Consider the following 20857-nt stretch of genomic DNA (forward strand, 5'->3'; position numbering starts at 1 on the left):
GAATTCTGTGTTTGCTCTCAAGATGAATGTAATATTAGAAATTTAGTTCTTAGCAATGAGTCTTTATTTTTTCTTTATGAAGACTACCTTCCCAGTCATTGCTCCTCAGATAGTATTTACATTTAAAACTGTTTGCTTTTAATGTTTTTGTGTGAATCTTTGTTTGATTTTCAGAAATGTTTTTGTTTTTCTCATTTCTTAGACAAATGCATCTGGATGCATATTTTATGCACGTTGCGTTTAAAATAATTTTTGCCATACAAGTCAGACATTGATTGCCTATCTCAGTTGCAAGTTTGCATCCTAGATTTTCAGTTTTGTTGAATTAATCCTCACTGGGATAGACTGGTGTCCAAAGTAGTTATTAATAGTCTTACCAGTTTGTATATTTAGCTAAATTTCATTAATCATCTTCTAACATGAATAAAGATGACTAGCTCAAGCTTTAGTGTATGACTTTGTATTAATTATAGTGACTTTTGGAACAGGGACCTTAATGATCTTCTGATTTTGGTGATGAGAAGAGTCTGCTCCCGAAAGTAACTGAGAATGTTAGCCTCACATCTTCAGCTATGTGTTTTATTTAAGATGCTAAAAAGCACATGTCGATAGGTATTCCTATCTGAACTTGCTATAGATGATCACATACGATTTGCTTAAGGAGATTGGATATTCTTCCAGTGAAAATGAAGTTCAGCCCTTCTTATGAAGTCTCCATAAAATGTTAGCAGAAGTCTAGGAATGAGCTTTCTGAACCGTTTTGTCTCTGACACGATCAAATAATGTCATGCACAAAAGAATCTTCATTAACATGAAAAACTATTGCTGTATAAAAGAAAAATGTTACATGCTGTCTATGTCCCAGTAGTTCTTAGTGAGTTAGCAAATCAACAGTTGCTACCTCAGATTTCTTTTGCAAGTACTATTTTAATAGTTTCTACAACAATGTTAAAATACTAGATTCTGCTCTGGAGTGAGCTCTGTGATGGAGGTCTGAAACTGAGGATGCAGAAGTATTGCATCTAGCTGTTCTATACTATTAACAATAAAAATCATATTTTCAGGTAATCACAAAAATGCCATGCAGAAAACAGTACATTTCTTTATGTGATTGTTCAAATGAACATAGATTTTTAGATTTATAAATGTTTAGAAAATGGTTTCCAGAAATCAGACAGCGTGTTTACTGCCTTCAGCAAGGATAACCATCTGCTTATTTTCAGTGAAGTCTTTTTCTTCTTCTCTTGCCAGGTGTGCATGGTAGAGCATTTGCAATTGCACTCATGAGCATTTTGAAGTAGCATATATGACAACTTTGGATGTATTTTGAAAATCTGGAGATAATTTCATTGCAGCCTAAAAGGCTAGCAGATGGAATAGTGCATGTTGTTGATGGGCGTTACAAGCAGCTTAGACATTATTTAGGCCTGTGTAGGGTTTCATATGGTAGCTTATACAATAAATAGGGGCACATTTTTTCCAAATACTTGTACAGTGACATGATGTTAGTTAACGTGGCATGATTCAATGATGTCCTGATCGATCTTGAGGTAAAACTCTCAGTGTGGTAACAGTGAGTGTCAACTATTTCATCTTACTGTGAAGGCATTTAACTAATTAGTTCAGTGATATCTTTTGTATTGATTCTGAAGGAGATAATTCTTCATAATAATTCAGTCTGAGGTGCTTTTGTGTCTGGTGCATGCTTTGGATATGTGTATGCGTTTTAGGTGTTTGATTATAGTGAATGACCACATATTGAGGGTGGTGGAACGCTGGAACAGGTTGCCCAGGGAGGTGGTTGAGGCCCCTTCCCTTGAGATATTCAAGGTGAAGCTCGACGAGGCCCTGGACAACCTCGTCTAGTTGGGGATGTCCCTGCTGACTATGGGGAGGTCGAACCAGATGACCTTTGGACATCCCTTCCGGCCTGGACCAATCTATGAATCTATATCAAGGGTGGTGGTGTAAGAGATTTTGCCATGGGTTATCAGGCATGAATTTGAATCAGCTTTGTTCTAGGCTTATGCCAAAGTCTACCTATACTTAAATATAAGACTAATTGCTACTTAATTATTTAGCATGACAAATCAAAGGTAACTGCATGTCTGGTCACATTGCTCACTGGTAATAGACGCTCCAGGTGCTGAGTCCTGGTTCGGTGGTGTAGAGAGGTAAATTGCAGTATCTTTAAGATTCTTGAGGAGCTCAAGCAACTTGACACCGTCATCCCATTTTCTTCCATTGCTGGTATAGCTGGTGTGACTGCCAGGGTTGGGGGAGATAATAAAGCTATGCAGTATATTTCTCGTGCTTTCCAGTGTCACGGATGGAGGCATGCAGGACAGAAAATTCTTTGTTGCTGCAGCTAGCAGCATTGTGTGGGCCTACAGTGCAACATCTGTCTTAGTGACAGCTATCTCTGATCCTGTCTCCTTGGATATCAGAACGGATTTACAGGCAGACCAAGCTGTAAGCACTTTAGCTTGTATTTGTTGACATATCTCCTAACTAAACTGATTTTTGATCATGCCACAAAGTAGGATAGGAGCATGGCTGAGGACTTCAGTGGACTGTTATTGGAGGGAGCACCCTTTGGGACATATTCCGAACTTCATTTTGATTCATTAATAATTCAATATGGATGATATTTAGGTGCACTTATTTTAAACAGAATAAAGTGTACCTGTTTATTTCATCTAACTACCATGATTAGCTTGTACTGGCTTTAAGAAATATGTTTGCAAAGCAAGAGTTGGTCTTTTTATTTGTTTTAAATATTAAGTTTGGGATTCACTGCCATGGTGCTTAAAGATCAGTTGGTCATTTAGGAAACTCACCTATCCATGCAACCAATGAGAAAAGGAGTGGTAAATGTCACCAGTCTAGACTGTATTAAGTACGGTGTTTTGGCTGGTTTTCTTGACTTTTCTTCCTCACATCTGTGTATTTGATGCAGCATTATTTCTTTACGAGGTGAAAAAAGGAATAGAAAATATAACACATCTTTAAGGGATTTATTGTATTCCTTTATTAATAGTTTCCTTATGTGTTAAGTCTTTATTTTGTGTTCAATATCTTGTTATGTATTGTCAGAGACTGAGAAAGCACAACTGAGATGATCATGTATCATCAAAGCGAATATAAATGATTCTTACATAATTTAAGGATCAAGCAAATGAAGAAGAATAATGGATGAAAAGGTAGTGTAATGTATGGTTTTTATAATAGGATCTTGGTTGCTTCTCTTTCCAACTCAAGTCGAGATCTGATGGAAACCTGTATAGGACCTACATGGTGGGCTTCTATAACCCATACTTTGATAACTAAATCACAAAGCCATTAGTTTGATTTTAATTGCTCAAAGATGTGAATCTGCAATGTTAACCATTTTCACTCAAAGTGAGGTTCTGCTCTGTGGATTACCTATTTAGAACTGGATGATCGTTACTGTATAATCAATGCAGCGCTTCTGCTTGGCAAGTGGCTTTTCAGGAGGTGAATACAATGTGTATTTTTGTGTAAATTTGGAGCTTGCTTTTATGGTTTGATTCCACTCATTCTGCCCGTGTTCCGAATGAAAACAATGGTTCCAATAATGCTTTCCCTGGTGAATAGTCACAGAATGACAGAATGGCTGAAGTTGGAAGGACCTCTGGAGGTCATCTGGTCCAACCCCCTCCCCGCTCAAGTAGGGCCACTTAGTGCCAACTGCCAAGGACAGCTTTTGAGTATCTATATCTTTGAGGATGGAGACTACGCAGCCTCTCTGGGAAAACCATTGCAATGCTTATTGTTAGATAATATTGTTTCCAGGTGCATTTAAATATGTAGGTTTGACGCTTTTCACTGTGGTTAATCTATGTGCTTGAAAGTTAAACAAGTTCTAAAGTTTGAAATATTGGCACAATTTCATGATGTGTCCTTAAGATATGATGTCTTCCTTTGGAGGAACAGTAATAAATTTTGAAGACTTCTATTTGTTTGCAGAACTACAGTAGGGTTTTTTGTTTTAATCTGAGAACAGCATGCTGTCACCAGCTATTATTGTAATGGAATATAATTTTTTTCTTTCTAATGATATCCTAAATGTTTAGGTAATTTAAGCAAGAAATATGATATTGCAGTTAGTAGAAACAAATATAGTAAGTATGTGAGCAATTTAAATACAAAACCATGAAAACGATCTAATTTTGATCTTACACAGCTGAAATCCCTAGCTTGTAGGAAATACCTGCTCTGGATACTTTTTGTTGACAGATGAAAAAGAAAATAAGTTCATTATAGAAATAAATCACATGGAATAATAGTGTGGCCGTATGACCTTCTTGCATGGCTTTCTATCTTCTGTATCAGTGGGGATTCAAGATTCATTTTTTATATGGCAAAGTGGCAGCTGTATTTTTTTCAGCAGTGTGTCTTTGCTTCAAGTGGGAAGAATGACTTGGTTAATACTAAGTTTCTATTTCTATTTCTGTTTGTGTTTTTTTTTTTTTTTCAATGTAAGCTAGATTTTTGTCAGAGTCGTAGAAATTGTATGGATCTGTAATGATATCCAAAGGCTCCTGATATGGACATAACATATCTTGTGCGCACAATTCTTTTTTGAAAGTGGCTTCTTCATTTAGTGAACAAAACCTGAACATTTGTTTCTTCTACTAAATAATGTACAGCCCTTACCTACTAATTTGTTTGCTGAAATAATCTCCTATTCTGATAAAACTTAAACCAAGTATAGTTTTACTGACTGCTATTTATTGAAGCTCCATATTTAAATTTCCTTTAGAGAGGCATATATAAAAGATGTTCAAGTGAACTGTGAAATAGGATATATGGAATGAATAAATGCAATTATATTGGTCCTTGATCTGAAGATATGTCTCCATCCAAATGGCAAAATGGATTTTACCCATGGTAAAGGGAGAAAACAAAATAAAACCCAAAACCAAAAAAACAAACTCATAGAAGACTTGAAAGGGACATGAAGAATATGGTTTTCAATAAGTGTTTTATAAGCTTCTGCAATATTTAGGATTGGTGTGGGGCAGTAAGAGTTTACAGCAATGAAGGCATGTCCACTGGATTTGGAATTTTTATGAAGAAGAAAAGTTATATTTGGTGATAAAGAAGCAAAAAGAGGATGGAGTTGTGGGATGGGAGTGGAGAACTAATTCAGGCTGGAAGTTGTTTGAGCAACTGGTAAGTTTACAGAGAAGGGAAACGGCAAAGGTAGTGGAAAAGTTGAATTCAGATATGGATGTATTCTGTTGGTAATGATTGCCAGTTAAGGTTGAGATCCTTCTGGAAATGTGAAAGTAGGCAGAAATAGATAGATTTAGGAATCGGCCATAGAGGGCAAACAGGATCTGCTAGAACATAATAAGCAAAGGACAAATTATTCTAGAAGAGTATCAAATATGAAAAAGAAAGTGAAGGGTGAAGAGCTGTCAAGTCAAAGATCACTGAATGGACATGGGTGATTGCAGGAATACAGAAACTCATGAACAAGTGCCTGAACTCTGATCTTGGAACCAAATGGTGGTTGGAATAGCACAAGATTGCAGAATGTCCTATCCCTTTTGTCCAGACGAAAGTTACTGTTGACCTTGTTTGTATTGTTAGCAGAAGAGAAACGCTGCATAATAGTGTGAGTTAGAGGACATGTATAGGTTACAGAAGAAAGTGGTCCACTCTTGGACAGTCTTTTGGAGAAGGGAGATAGGACAATAACAGCGAGTTGTGAGGAAAGGAAAAGGAATTGGAGGCAGGAGAGCTTACAACCTTAATTTGGAGAAAGTGATGAGAGAGAGACTGCACGTCAAAAGACAGGAAGGTATGAGAAGAATTAGGTAGACTGTGGGAGTAAAATGCATCAGAACACAGGAAGGAGGAGAACTCAAAAAGGAAAACTGGAAAAGGCTTGATAGGGTTGGAATGGGTAAGGACCTCTCAGGTTGTATTGGTTTCTGGCAAGATCATAAAGAAAAAGGACTTGAAGGAACAAAAAGAGGAAAGAACCTGAGTGCTAGTGATCATACTGTCAGATCAAGGAGACCCAGGAATCAGTCGTAATACTTGTTTACTAAAGGAAAAGCTGAGAAAAGAGAGGGGGAGCTCAATAAAGTAAGCTAATGCCAGTTGTCAAATTCGAGTATTCTTAGGTGAATAAATATACTTACAGAAAAGGATGAATGTGCACCACAGCTGTGAGTACCTGTTGAATGCAAGGTTCACTTGCTGAGCACAAGCATGCATTAGTGTTTTACATGTTTGTGTGTGTTTGGTAAACAATTTTAATTTTGCTGGATTTTGGTTTGTTTTTTTTTTTTTTTTAATGATTCAGGTTCGTGGTAGTAAAGGTGAAGTCCTTTATATCCTGGATGCAAGCAATCCACGCCATTCTAATTGGCTGCGTTTTGTCCATGAGGCTCCATCACAGGAACAGAAGAATCTGGCAGCCATCCAGGTATATTTGGTAGATTCCTACCATTTGCTTCCTGTTATTAATTTACTAAATTGATCTCCGCTTTGGTCTTTATCTCTTGTAGTAAAATTGCAAGGCATGAGAAAAGTAGCAAACTGCTTTCCTTTTCCTACCTTTCTTTTTAGAAGTAAACTTTTGTGCTTAAATATGTATCATAATTAAGATTAATAGGGTGAAAGACCAAAGAGGTCCTTAGAATCTGATATTCTCTGAATCCACTGTGATGGAATTACACTGGATCACTTACATAAACTATTTCTCCTGGCTTAAAGTGAACATTTTACTCTAGGGATTATATATATATTTTTTTAATGTATTTTACTCACTACTGTAAGAACAGTTTAATTTTCTCACTACAGCCTTTTTCAGTCAAGTTAAACTTTTGCCTGAATGCAGTTGGTTTTTTTGTCATTGTGGGAATTAAAATGGTAATTGGGTAACTATAAACCTGGCTGAGTCAGGACTAATGATTCAGAGGCATAGTTGAGTTCATGCTAAACTCAGATATGGGCTTAGATTGTGTGGAAGGTAGAATTGTGCATTTGCTTTATAGTTTAAAATTTAATCTAAGTGTGACATGTTTGAAAGCAAGCATGGTTCTTAAAATATTCCAGTAGAAAACAGAGAGTTGAAGGATCTAATTATTTGATAGGATGATCAGGCAGTGCTTGAGGATAAGTTAATAAAAAAAGATCTTTTTCTATTCTTGGCCATGGATCTGAAGTTATCCAGCTTACTTTTACATTTTTATATTTGTCATTTGCAGCATTTTGCAGTGATGAATTCCACTGTTTTAATTGCACATTATGTTGAAACGTGCTTCTGTTTTTCTTCTAGAAACTTCTTAGTTTCACTTGATTCCCTGGTCCTTGTACGACAGTAAATAGTCACTTCATGTTTATTTTACTATGCTGTCCTTGATTTTATAGAACCCTATCATATCCTTTCTGTCTTATTTGACAGCTCTTTTCTCAAGCTGAAGAGTCTTAGTCTGTTTAATCTCTCATTTTTGGAAGCAGTCTGTGCCTGAAGAATGCAACAAAGCGATATTTTTCTAGTTATGGCCATTGTCCTTTTAGAGATTATGAAAGAAGTGAACTATCTGCATATTTTTTTTGATAGCTCAGTTTTTACAGTAAAATAATCTCCAATTCCATGTAAGTAAGAATGACATAGTTGTGTTAAATTTTTTCTTCAAAATATATACTTTCAAAAATGTTGTTTCAGGCTAACCCAAGCTATTTGCAGATGTAATCCAAATTTGAAAAAAAATAGGAAAAAGAGAATTACTTATTAGTACTTCTTAAAATTATTATTCTGCTTTTTCATCGTGATAAGACTTTTTTCTAGGATTTGTGTGCAGATTCTTGACAAAAGAATTTAAAAAGATTTTGAGGCCAAACGAAACAAAATTATTTTTCCTTGCCAAGAAAACAAAGTTCATTTCTGATTAAATAAAACAGGAAAAAAAAAATTGAAACCACTAAGTAGAAAAAGAATACTTGTAAAGCCCTAGCATGTAGTTCTGTGAAAGATGCATTATTGCTATTCTGCCCCCTGCCCCTTCCCCTCTGTTCATACTCAGTGGCACTCCTCAGTAGTAATTTCAATTTCTGTGTTGATGACCTGTCCAACTCCTTAAATCTTCTACACACCAGAGGGACTGTTTGCTTATTTGGATCTTAAGCAAGCAGTGCCCAGTGAGATTGCTGCTGCCAGTTTCCCTGCAGACTTGGTTATCAACCTTCTTATCCCTGTTGTGAGATTTTCTGTGATCCTTTCCACTGTTGTATCTCTTACCACTCCTCTTCTGCCTGGCTTTTCTTCCTTTATCACAGTAGTTGAATGCTACTATGAGCAGTGTACTGCATTGGGGAACCTAAACAGGCACTCTGGCAGCCTTCAGTTGGTTTGCACCTCCTGCTTTCCAAAGATCTGTGTGTGATCTGTGTGGCATTCCATCACAAGCTGGCTGAACGTGACTGCAATTTTGCTGCTGATATTGTTTCCTTGGACCTTGTTGCTGTTCCTGTTTTAGTTCACTGTAGACAGCTTCATCATCTCCTTTTCTTCTGGGCCTGTACTTTGGGTTATCGTCTTTGGTTCAGTCCTCTTTAGGTCTTTACATCCAGGCTACAATTGAATTTTGAGTAATAGATAAGAAAGACCGTTCACTATTCATTCGTACAGCAGAAACTCTTGTCAGCATTCACTGAATGACTGCTTTATTATGGTTTTCCTGATGTCTGTGACAAGTCAACAGTTAATTTAGTATGACCGCTGCCTGTGCAATTATTTCCGTATGTTTTCCTTCTGTCTTTGTCTCTCAGTTACACCAAGATCTGTCAAAAGGTTTGTTGTCCTGCTTATAGTACCAAATATGAAAGGTCCTCATACATGAGGAGTCCTAGGCATTAGTCAGTGATTAGCATGTCATCTGTGCATAGGCAGTGTGATAGCAAATTACAGTCCATGCTAGCAAATGCGAAGTAAGGCTCACAAGAGGGAGCAGTGTGAACTATTAATGTTCATTATTACATTTTAAATAAAACACTCAGCAAAATGACCTAAACTTCTGAATCGAAGTTTTAATGGAATATCTAGTTTGTAATAGTGGGTTTCTTGATACTGAAAAGGATTATTTAAATAAAGAAATGGAAAGAAACTGTTATGCTATATTGTATAATGTTTTACCTTGCTTAGAGCATGCTTAGTGCTTTTTGCATGCTTCTTTTTAAAGGATCGTATCGAAGTTAAAGGATGGTTTAAAAAGGAGTGGCAAGAATGTTAGTCTTATAAAAGCTTCTACAGAAGAACATTTGGAAAAGTTACAGGAAAAAATAGAATAAACATGATCAGGATGTACAAAATAATGAAAAATATAGGGAAGGCAAACTTAAGAAAACAAACAAAAATTTACTGAATTATCTCATAGTTTTCTTTTAGTACCATCAATAATCAACTGCCAAAGCAACTTGTGTGTTCCGTGTGAGTGACCTTGAAGCTCTGTAGATCTATAAGTATTCAGTTGCATATAACATTAATAGGTACTACTTGTGTTGAAGAAAACTGAATATGCATGTATTTCTTTGCAGGGTTTAATCTCACTTTAGTAGATGGAGATGCAAGTCCTAAAGCTCTGCTCTTCCTTTAGGGAAAAAAACCTAACAACACAGCCCAGAAATCCTTCAGTATTTTAATTACACAACCATTGTCTTTAATGTTAAGCAGATTTAATACCACTTGGTGCAATAGCACTTTGTTTTATGAAATCAGTGGGCAAAACATTGGTGGAATGTTTCCACTAACGATACCCTTTAATTTGAACTGGGAGTTGCCTGCTTGCCACCAAGATGATGAAATGATGTTTTACAAAGAGGAAAAAGTCATCAGTTACATTACTAAAGTTGTTTTAGCTTCATTATCATTACTCAAGTTAACATGAAAAAAAAGAATTTGCATTGCTGAACAAGTACCTAAAATAATTTTTAAAAAAGAGAATACAGATTATGACCTCAAAAAAATTTCCTGATCTTAAACCAAATGAATAGGAAGGCACAGGAAGTATTTTTAATAGCTGTGCTGTGAGTAGTACCACTGTGTGGCTGCTAGAGAAGGACAGAAAGGTTGGAGGGTACCTGCATGTGTACCAATTGCTTTTCTGAGGTTTTCGCACAGCTGAATTACTGGAGGCTTCTCTACCTTATTTCAAATAGCAATTGAATGAGTTAATCCTCTACTATATTTAAAGTGGCTTTAGAATTACAACTTCTGCATTAACAGAAACCATATGAATTGTAATCTCTTTTGCCATGGGTTATTCCTAGCTATTTACTTATAAATATCACTTCTGATATGTAGCAAAAATGCATTGTAATTATCATAATAAAAAGGAAATGGCTCCTATCAAAAATAACACACTTTTGTTTATTCAATTTTTAGACTGGTAGAGTATTATATTTTCAATATTCCTTTATCCAGAATGGAGAAGTTTATCTGTTTGTCAACTGTGATTTTACTGAAGACCCCCTGCTGGAGATTACTATGCAAAACAGATCCTGTTGTTAGCATCAGAACTGTTTTATAAACAGAAATGCAGCGAAGTAGAGCTTTAAATTAAAGTGTTTTTTCATTAGCAAGCAGACACTGAGACAGTCTGCTGTAGCTTAGAAAACTGTGAGTTAGAATAATGAACAGCAAAAATGAACGTGAAGGAGCATATTTACTGGGAGGTGGTAGCGTGGTTTAAAGTCATATTTCACAAATGTCTGTTTGTTAGTGTGGCATAATTCAATGATGTCCTGGTTGATTGAGATGAAACCGCCCCCCGTGCAGTAACAGCAAATGTCTTCAGAGGAAGATTAGCATGTGAGAGACAGCGCTGTAAGAAGCACAGTACAACTGAACTGTCTAAAAGGCAAGAGTGAGAGGAGGAGGCACAAGGAAAGCAAGCACAAACTGTGTTAGGCTGCTTAACAAACTTACATATTACAGGACAGTTTAGTGACTACTTGAAATTTACTGGTGGCTTGAGTGCTACAAAGGAAAGATTAATTTGTTATGCAATGTAAGAATAACATGAACATAGTTGTTGACTTCCTGCATGCTCAGAGGGGAGAACTAAAAATCTGTTCGATTCTTGAATTTTTTGTCGGAAAAAGAAGAATTTTTTAATTCCAGGCTCATATGCATTTATCTGTTGTTGAATACATATTAGTGCTGTTCAGGTATTCTGTTACCTGAAGAATTCAAAATGAGAAGTTTCCGAAGAGTGAAATAAGTGTTTTTCTCCATGAAATTCCTTAAACTATATACCTGTTACATTTTTGATTTTTGCAGTAGGAACCTCAGTAATACCAAGCAACTGTGAATGTGAAAATCATTTAGACCTTTGTGAGCATTGAGGTTACAGAATTTTTCTTTTTCTTTTTTTTTAATGTAAATGTAACTCATTTTTGATTTTAGGCTTGCTTAATACTAAGCTGGTGCATAGAGTGGTGAGAGTAAGGTTCAAAAAGATCTACCATTGTTCTCTTTCCATGGATTTCTAAGGGCCTCTCTTCCCAAGTCTTGCTATCACTAGGTGGTTTACTTTTCACAACAAAAGCTTTCAGTAAGAAGAATAATCAAAAGTTTCAGTGCTTCTCTATAGAGTCACCAGAATTGTGATGTTGCCGGAATTAGTTTTTTGTTCTCCCCACTGAGAAACAAGAATATTTTATTTTTAAGCTGGAAGACTGGGAAACGTATACTGAATTGAAACATACAGTGAAGGGTGGGAGGAACACCTTTGGCAGGGGAGACAAAAAAATTGTCCAGCTCTTATTTGGATTGCTATTGTACACATCATTCAAATTCCTGAGGAGTTTAACTGCAAGATTTGGGTATGTAGTATCATTACTGCAATAAAACACATTCTTCTGCAGATGAGAAACTAAAAGCAATGGCTTCTAATTTAATGCAGGATAATAACTGCAACCAAAGAATAAAGAAGAAAAAAGTCTATGATAATACAGAATATTCAGCTGGAAAAATATTTGAACCTTCACTGGGAGCTATCACTAAAAACTGCAGTATGGTGTAAAAACACAGGGGAAATGTAGGAATTGCAATACTAGTTTAACCTCGTGCTACTCTGTTTAAACAATCTCGCATTCACATCTCAGAGGTGGTTTACTGTACCATGCAATACAGCACAATAGGAATAGAGCAGTAGATAGAGCTGAGGCTTCTGTGCCTCCTTTGTGTGCGGTTCAACTGCTATACTTTGGATTAGATATAGTCTGAGTTCCTGGGCTGAACATCTCCATTACGTGTGCGTTGAAGGTGGGTTTTGGTTTTTTTTTGTTTGTTTTGTTTTTTTGAAGAGAAGTCTTTCTGGGATCCATCTGCTTCCTGCCTGATGAGAGCCACAAACATGCTGCACACCCAGGGCTAGACTGAGTGGCACAGGGATATATGCCTTAAACAGTCAAGCAGTTTCCAATGTATGAACTAGTGTGAAAACAAGAAAAGCTTTCACCCAGTCTCTTTGTCATCCATTTTGCCTTACTTTCTTGAGAGGAACAAGGGTCTCCTTGTCCCCAGTAGCACTTCCGGAAGGTTGTCTTGCTTCGCCCACTCTTCCCTAGGGATCTGCTCTCCCTCTCGGGAAGGCATTGTTATTCTAATCATGTCTTTTTTTCTATACCCTTTTTGACCTGTCTTGTGCCTGAGCTTGTGGCTTTGTCTGCTGATACAGCCCCCAAGAAATCACCTACAGGTTTCCTGGATTGGGGGTTCTGCCCTCGCAGACCTTGCCAAGATTGATTTTACTCTCGCAAACATGACACCCTGGAGCTGCAGACAAAGATCAGGAAAGGGAGTGTGCTTGTTCGGTGAGTTAGCAAAGGAGAACTGGCAGAACAGGTAGGCTGAAGATCTGTCTTGCTGCCAGGAAATTGGATATAGAGGGAAGCTGGGGTAGCACTTTAAGAGGAGTGGTCATGGGCACAGGGGGAAATTTGATAAGGATTAGGATTGCTGGGTTGGAACCAGCTGGTCAAATTCTGGAGGATGGAAAAGCTCTATGCTCCCTCAGGTAACACAAGATTATCTGCTTCCTGCTCCTCCTGTGTTTTCAGCTTTCAGGAGTGATGGCTGTAAGACAGATGTATCTGTCTTACACTGTCGGATGAAAGTGTGATGGGCTGTTAATGCTTCTTGGCCCACATTCCTTCTCAGCCTCCCTTCTACAAAGTACATGTGAAGGTGTGTAACTGTATGGAAAAGCTGAGAATCTGAGTAAGAGAGGTGCCTGTAGTGGAGGAAAAATAGGACAGCAAGAGCTGTTGGAACAAGAAAACTGTATTGCTCAGGTCAGTGTGGCCTATAACTTAAAAGATGAAAGTCAAGGCAGGAGGTGAGAGAAGCAAAGTGGAATAATAAACCAGGAGTAGCATGAAGGGAGGTTGTGATGCCACCATGAGCAGCACTTGCAGTTTTCTCCAGTTGTGGCCTGCTGCAGAGGAACATTGTTAACAAAAAACAACTGCATGTGTTCTTAGCGTATGGCAGGATTATTAAAATTATTAGAAAGATTTCTTACTACATTCACTGTGTCTATGTCTGCATTCATGTAGTCAAATGTGCCTCAGGCAGGTATTGCTGGTGGAGGGAGGGACTCTTATTCCTTTGTGGTTCTGGAGAACTTCCATTGCTTTCACTGAAAATGCTGCCTGAGGAACTGCTACACTGTGGGTATATCTGGATTAATTAGCTCTCTGAATACCTGACTATTAGCATTTGTTTAGCTGGAAAAGCCAAACGAATTAGTGTGTGAGGAAGAATGAGTTTGAGCTGTGTTTTAGTTTGGGTTGGCACCAAAGTTAATTTTGTTTCAATGCAAATGCAACCAAATCACTCAAGCATTGTGTGTCTGTAGTATTTGTTCATTAATCTTTTTACTAACCAAAAGTACACCAACAGAAAAGAACCGGGATTTTTTTAGGCACAAATAGCTATAAAATAAGCCCCAGATGCACATGAGGGAAGTGCAGACACAGTGAGCATGCAGCAGTATTGATAAGAGCTTGGTTGTTGGCATTCATGTACTTGGTCTAGGTTAACCTGAATAATTAGTTCTGGTTTCTGTTCTCCCAGACTTACTGTGTGGTATAAGGTGTGTCTCATATGATCTAAGTGAAAAGTGTGCTATTAGACTCTTCAGTGAGTAAGTTCAGGACTTTATTTTGGTCTGGGAAACATGGCTTTTTCTTTTTTCTTTACATTATTTTATTTTTTTGGCAAGCCAGTAATGGGTACGTGCTTCCATTTATAAGGTTGTCTTGCTTTTAAAATAACATTGTCCTAAACAATGATGTATTGGAGTTTTACCCCAGTGGTTTTATCCTGTCCAAGTGGAGACTGAGTGTAGAAAGACCTTTTACTTTCCTCATGTCAAGAGTTTCAGTATGCGATTTGAGTTTAGACTGTAGTAAATTAAAGGTCTCTGCACCTTGACAGAGGCATGAAAAACAGCAACTCCTAGATGTATGCAAAAGTTAGGGTGGCATGCTGATAGGTATCTGGACTGCAGAATATATCTTGGGAAAAAAAAAACCCCACAATTTGTTTTGTTTTCAAATGTTGCTGTTGAGATAAGGACAGAAAGTGTGTCCTTGAAAGCAGTAGCTCTATCAAGTCTGTTGAATTAAATAGGTTTTGCTCTTGTGTGACAATGTCTTGTGTAATATATAACACACCTTCTAAAGCTCAAGGAATACTACATCCCTGTTGACAGTTTGAATTAATCTTAGTGTTTACAGAAATTAAAAATCATTATCTTGTTCTCGTGCCATGAAGCTTGTTACAAAATATATGACTAGATGTAGTGTAAAGAATCTTCAGTTAACTTTTCTGGATGTTAATCAGATAAGCTTTAAGATTTACGATAGAACTTGAAAGTCTTCATTGCGTAAAAAGAGTTTCCTTTGGTGCTTTGGATGGTACCTAAAACAGTTGGTTCAATTATGGGAAGAAAACCACCACAACAACAACAACAACAAAAAAAAGCAGCTCTGTGTATCAGTTTAGGAGACCTCCTCCGCACTCCCTTGCCAGCCTTACTAACTTTAATTAAATATTGTCAAAGACCAAAGTTGTTAGCTTATGTATCTATTTGGAAGTTTTTTTATTCATTGTGGAGAAGGTTTCGAAGCTTATTATTATACAGTTTGTCCTCTCATGTGGAATCTGGGGATGGATCTTTGGCAATCTGTGGATCTGTGTATCTACACTGATTTAAACCAGTATAGGGTTTTGATCTAGTAGTTTAAAGTGCGCTTTACAGATGTGCTTGCTAACTTGATGGTGAAGATAATCGACCAAGGTTGAAAGACTTTTCATGAAGAAAGCTGGGATCTTAAGGAGAGAGAGAGGAAAAAATAACACTATGTAAACATGCTCCTGAAAGCTGTCTTATAATTCACACAGCCAACAGGGGACAGAGCTCAAGCTGTATTGATAATTTAAATTTTGTTATTTTTCTAATACTCAAATGTTTCATTTTCAAACTCTGAAGTTCTTGTCAGGCAGAGTGCGGCAGGAGGCTCCACCTTGGTCTAGGCTACAGTGCACATTGGAAAAGCCTCACAAGTGATGTAGGGGAATATTTCCAGAATATCAGAATATAAGGGCACTTGATCCATGCAGCCACACTGGGAAGGAATTCTCAGAAAGGCTGTTTTAGCATTCTGCTCCCTGCGGAGTGGAGCCAGCCCGTCCATAGTTGAGGGCTAATTTTAGTTCAGGGTATTTTTCTGATGTAATTATTCATTGCTTCTACTTACTGTTTGCAACAGGAAGGGGAAAATATTTTTTATCTGGCTGTGGAAGATATTGAAACAGACACTGAACTTCTGATTGGGTACTTGGACAGTGACATGGAAGAAGAGGAGGAGGAAGAAGAAGAAGTAACTGTTATCCAGGAAGATGAAGACAGTGGCAACAATAAGGAAGCGCAACCAGCTGGTGAAAAAATTGCAGGTAATATGTAAAAAAGAAAAAAAGGATAATTAGAGAGATGAAAAGTAGTAACAAAGAAGAAAGAGAATGTTAACTGTATAGGAAACTGGAAGGCTCCCCAGGTTTAGTCTGAGTTCATATATCGTTTTATCTCTATTTTGGTTTGAGTTGAGGTTCTTTTCTTTGCCTAATAAGAAGCAGCCAGTCCTGTTGAATTACTGAGTGAATGATGAGCCTAGATTTCATGAGAAGTTACCATTAGGTTTTGAACTAAAGATGCAGTTCATTTCACCTGACACATAGTCTTATGAAAGCTAAATTTTTGCTTTAAGAGGGGTAGTTTCCCTCTTACTTAGATGGGAAAGAAACTTTTTCATAAAACTGTTCCTAAGGTAAGATGTCTAAGAAAAGGTAGGTGACTTGAGCTGTCTGGTGAATTCTCAGCATTTTTGTCAAAGTAGAGATAACCTGGATGACTGATTTTGGCTAACAGCCTAAGTCACACCCAATTTAATACTTTGCATCCATTTTCAATAATTCTGATAGTAATTCACTCAACATAGGCTGTCTATAACTCGTTCAGAGAAAATGTCTTTTGTGAATTTTGTGATGACACTTTGCATAATCTGTTTCTGGCAGAGAGTCTCTCCTGATGTAACAAAAATATTCCCTGAAAACTATTACTTTACTGTTTTTTGCCTCCAATCATGCAGATTCCCTCACCTGTAAAGAGGACCATGCATGCCCAAACTGTGAATCCAGTTTTGCCAGCCAAGAGATTCTAGCTGAACATCTTCAGACTTTGCACCAAAAACCCAGTGAGGAGAAGGAATTTAAGTGCCGAAACTGTGGAAAGAAATTCCCTGTTAAACAAGCTCTACAAAGACAGTGAGTAGAAACAGGAGTGTTTTTTCAGGGATCATTTAAATCAATTTCATTCAATCATTTATTTCTCTTGGCTTAATCACAATTTAAGCTTTAATTTTTATGCTTATGTGTTTGTACCCTTGCCCTTTACATTAGTCTTTAAATATGTTAATTTCTTGTATTTGTTGGAGACTTCGATATGAATTGCAAAAATGTTGCTAATTTTTTATTTTTAAAATCATACACTGTAGACCAGATCAGAGCTGCTATTTGGTGGAAAACCATTGGGCTCCATCAGTGGACTATTTAGTAGTTTAGGAGATGTAATTTTTAAGCTATGGATGTTGTTATAGAAATGAAGTAAGATTTAGAAGAAAGTAAATGGTGATCTAGGAGGACCAAAAAAAGGAAAAACCATGCTTCATGTTTGCTTAATTACATATTTGGGTGATGGAAAAAACTCAAATAGAAACACAAAAGATGTGAGAGTTAAGAGCACATCTTTACTGTCCTTGATATGTAGATATGCAATTTTGTCACTAAAGTCATATACCTTACAATTAAACTGTTGTACAAGAACATAACTGTTTTTGTCTTTTGTTGTTTATATATCTTTTTGCTTTCAATTGAATAGATATATTTTTATTATATGTTTAATTACAGATTAGTACATTAGATGCTTAAGTGATTATAGATAGTACATTTAATCTAACTCTTGTGTTGGAAAGAAACTGACTCATATAGCAAAGAATGCACTTAAGGCTGCTTTTCTAATAAATTGATCTCTCTTACATATGAATAATGTCAACGTTCCTAGAACTGGCAGCTCTATATGACCTCTGTTCTTTCACGGAAATAAATAAAATTAGATAGCAGAGAAATATTTGGTGGAGACAATTAAGTATTTTCTCTTGAACTTAGACTTCTTCCTTCTAGTCTGTAGTGGAAGTTGGATTTGTGCTGTATAGCTAGTTAAGTAAATTTTTACTTAAAGATGACAAGTACGATTAATCTGTGTGAGGACGGAGCAGCGTGATCCTGACTCTTGCTGTTCATGCATTTGATTAATCCTGCTAAATTCCAGGAGACTTCACATATGAAATAGATTATTTGCCTACTTAAAGATTTGTAGAGATGTATATATGTTTTTAGCTATTGCAAGCCTGTGTAAATTGTAGAATATTCTCCTTATTTTTTTTTTAATTTATTTTTTTTATTTTTCTTTAGTGTACTTCAGTGCTCAGAGAATATCATCCCAGGAGACTCTTCAAGAAGTTTTCAGTGTTCTGTTTGCAATACTTCCTTCAGCTCAGAATCGAGGTTTTGTGTCTGAGTTACTGGACTGCTGTCATATCGTTGCTGGCCTCCCTTTGCATGTTAGCTTTCAAGCTTGTTAGTTTATGTGAATCCTAACAGTGAAAGACATCAAATGCTTTCATTCCTATTTGCTGTAAGTAATGCATGAGGTGGCCTTGGAACTCTGCAGTGCAGCATGCATTAAGCTCAGAGTACTTGCTATGTGTCTGGTTTCTGTAGATACTATTTTATATGATGCTTTTTTTGTTTTGCTTCTGTTTTTTTACTGGTTATCCCATATAGTTATGAACAGCACAAGGAGGCGTGCAGAGGGGATGCCAGATTCATATGCAAGGCAGATAGCTGCGGGAAGAGGTTCAAGAGTAAGGATGCCCTGAAAAAACATAAAGAAAATGTTCACAGTGGTAAGAAAGAGTTTAATGTTTCTTCAGATAAAAGCCCTCTAACATGTTCCTAGCCTCAAATTTGCAAACTGGAGTAAACACTGTCTCTGATTTCTTTTTTAATGGATTCATTTGTACCAAAAAGAAAATTAAGAAGTAACTAATTGCAAGAGTAACTATTCCTCCTTCCCCAGGGAGAAATTACTGTTTACCAGACAAATCATCAGTCTACTGCAGAAAATGTAATAGGAATTTGGGGAAGTTTTAAACTAGGCAAATAATAGATAAAGCAAAACATTTCAGTAGTGAGGAAAGTCAACCACTGGCACAAACTGCTACAGGAAGTGGCGAGTTCTTGATCTTTTGGTATTTTCAGGGCACAATGGGATGTCTTTCTGGAAGACATGCTTTACAAACGATTAGGCTTGATGAGAGTATTGCGTAAAATTCTATAGCCTCTGTTGTGCAGGAAGCCAGAGCAGACAATCCACTAGTCCCATTAGGCCCTAGCATTTTTATATCTGTGCACTGTGAATCAATAGTTTTCAATCAAACTTCACTCTGTTTTCATGAAGGGGCAAAATGCTGCTCTCAAGTCCACAATGCAGATCTCAGTTCTGGCATTCTGCTCTCTCTGCATGTCCCCTCTCAATGGAAGATCAGTATGTGTGGGGACAGCAGAATACCAGAGTGCAAAGAAAACAGTCTTTAGTTGATGGTGACAGCACTGAGATGCTTTGTAAGGTTTTCGTTACATGAAATCTCTTCCTTCTGCCGAACTCTTACAGTGTACAGAAACCCTTCCACAACCATTCTTATAAAAGATTATCTCCTTTTTTTCCGTATCTGTGAGAATTTTTTTCATACATGAGCATTGTTATTTTTAGGCTTAGCTTTGGTCAGTTATGTAGTGGTATACAAATTCCACAAATCTCTTGAATGATCACTCCAGACATGACTGAGAGCAGATGCCTGGAGGATATTTTTTTCTCTGCCTGCACAATGAGCAGAGCTTTTATTTTACCACTTGGGAGTAGTAGAAATCACAACCAGTGTCAGTGAAGGAAGGAAAATAACCTACTACTGTTGAGGAACACCTCTAGAATTCACTCCTGCCTTGTGTTACCTGAAGGCAAAGGAAAGTAGAAAGGATTGTTACATTTATTGCCTGTTATGCAAAGCAATGAACAGACATTCACTGTCACTTTTCTCTCCTCTGAAAAGGTCTCATTAATTTTCTTGTAAGTTGAAATACTAAGTGTATTCCTGTATTAATGTGTAGATCAGTGTATATATAAATACTTATCATAAGTTCTATAACAGCAAATGCATATGTGTGACTAAGTCCTTTTTTTATACTACAAATTTAAGTATTGAACCTATTGACAGGGTGCATTGTAGTAAGAAGTATCAACATAATATAAATTCTTTAAGACAGCAAAAGCAGGAAAAATCTAGGGTGCTGACAGTCTGAACAATTGAGGAGGAAGCCATCTAATGAGTTAGTTTATGATCCAGACTTCCTCTGTGCTTGACTAGGCATACTCACCTTCTCTTTCGTTCTGTCTCCATTCTTTTTAGTATTCAATGTAATATGAACATTTTTTACATGAGGAAATACCTTGCATGCCATGTAATTATAAACAAAGAATAAGGTTTGTGGTGGTTTTGCCTTGTAATAAAATAAGAGAGAAACCCGATTAAATGCTCTTGTCACTTTTTAAAGCAACTGTGAAAGGGAAGGAAAATACATCTGGTAGCTAACCTGTATCTTGTTTTGTAATTTACATTTTAGATGAGATTTCAGTTCATGGTCTGGTGCTAATACAAATTTCCTGTCTTTTTCAGTTAAAGACTACTAAGACTATATTATTTTATATAGTAGTATGCTTAATGCTTTCTTAATAAAGAAAAATGGGAAATGGTGGTTTTGACTTCAGTTTGCGATCTTTTTCATTGTTGCTGCACTAACTCTGTTCAGGAATGTTTCTGTTAAAGCTCTAGAATAAAGGTTTTTGAAGATATTAATTGTATTGACTTCTGGAAGAAATCAATTGTTCAGTTATAAAGTGAGTTGTTCTTAGTTGTGAGTTGTGCTCTTCATATTGGATTGGTGATGTGTGATAACATCACAGAGGTTTTTTTCTTTATTGTTTTAGTTTTCTTGATTTACATTCCATCAGTAACTGGTTTGTTGGACACCCACAGAGAACTCCTGATATGGAACACTTTGAAGATGGGATACAAATGTAAAAATCTTATGTCAGTCAAATGACCTGTGAAAGTCACAAACTCGGTGGAA

At 36.8% G+C, this 20857-nt stretch overlaps 1 protein-coding gene across 4 annotated transcripts in view; it reads left to right on the forward strand.

Moving 5' to 3' along the window:
- PRDM5 (PR/SET domain 5) overlaps positions 1-20857 on the forward strand; it is an 84197-nt gene that overhangs the window by 9154 nt on the left and 54186 nt on the right. For 2 of the 4 annotated variants that reach the window (XM_074154676.1, XM_074154677.1), the window contains exons 3-7: positions 6344-6466; positions 15826-16009; positions 16702-16876; positions 18083-18175; positions 18455-18576. In XM_074154676.1, the coding sequence (XP_074010777.1) occupies positions 6344-6466; positions 15826-16009; positions 16702-16876; positions 18083-18175; positions 18455-18576 (697 nt within the window). The remainder of the gene's footprint in view (positions 1-6343; positions 6467-15825; positions 16010-16701; positions 16877-18082; positions 18176-18454; positions 18577-20857) is intronic. The other 2 variants (XM_074154678.1, XM_074154680.1) reach the window with 1 other exon arrangement.

Source organism: Numenius arquata, chromosome 10 (genome assembly GCF_964106895.1).
Source record: "Numenius arquata chromosome 10, bNumArq3.hap1.1, whole genome shotgun sequence".
In the NCBI taxonomy this organism is placed as follows: Eukaryota; Metazoa; Chordata; class Aves; order Charadriiformes; family Scolopacidae; genus Numenius; species Numenius arquata.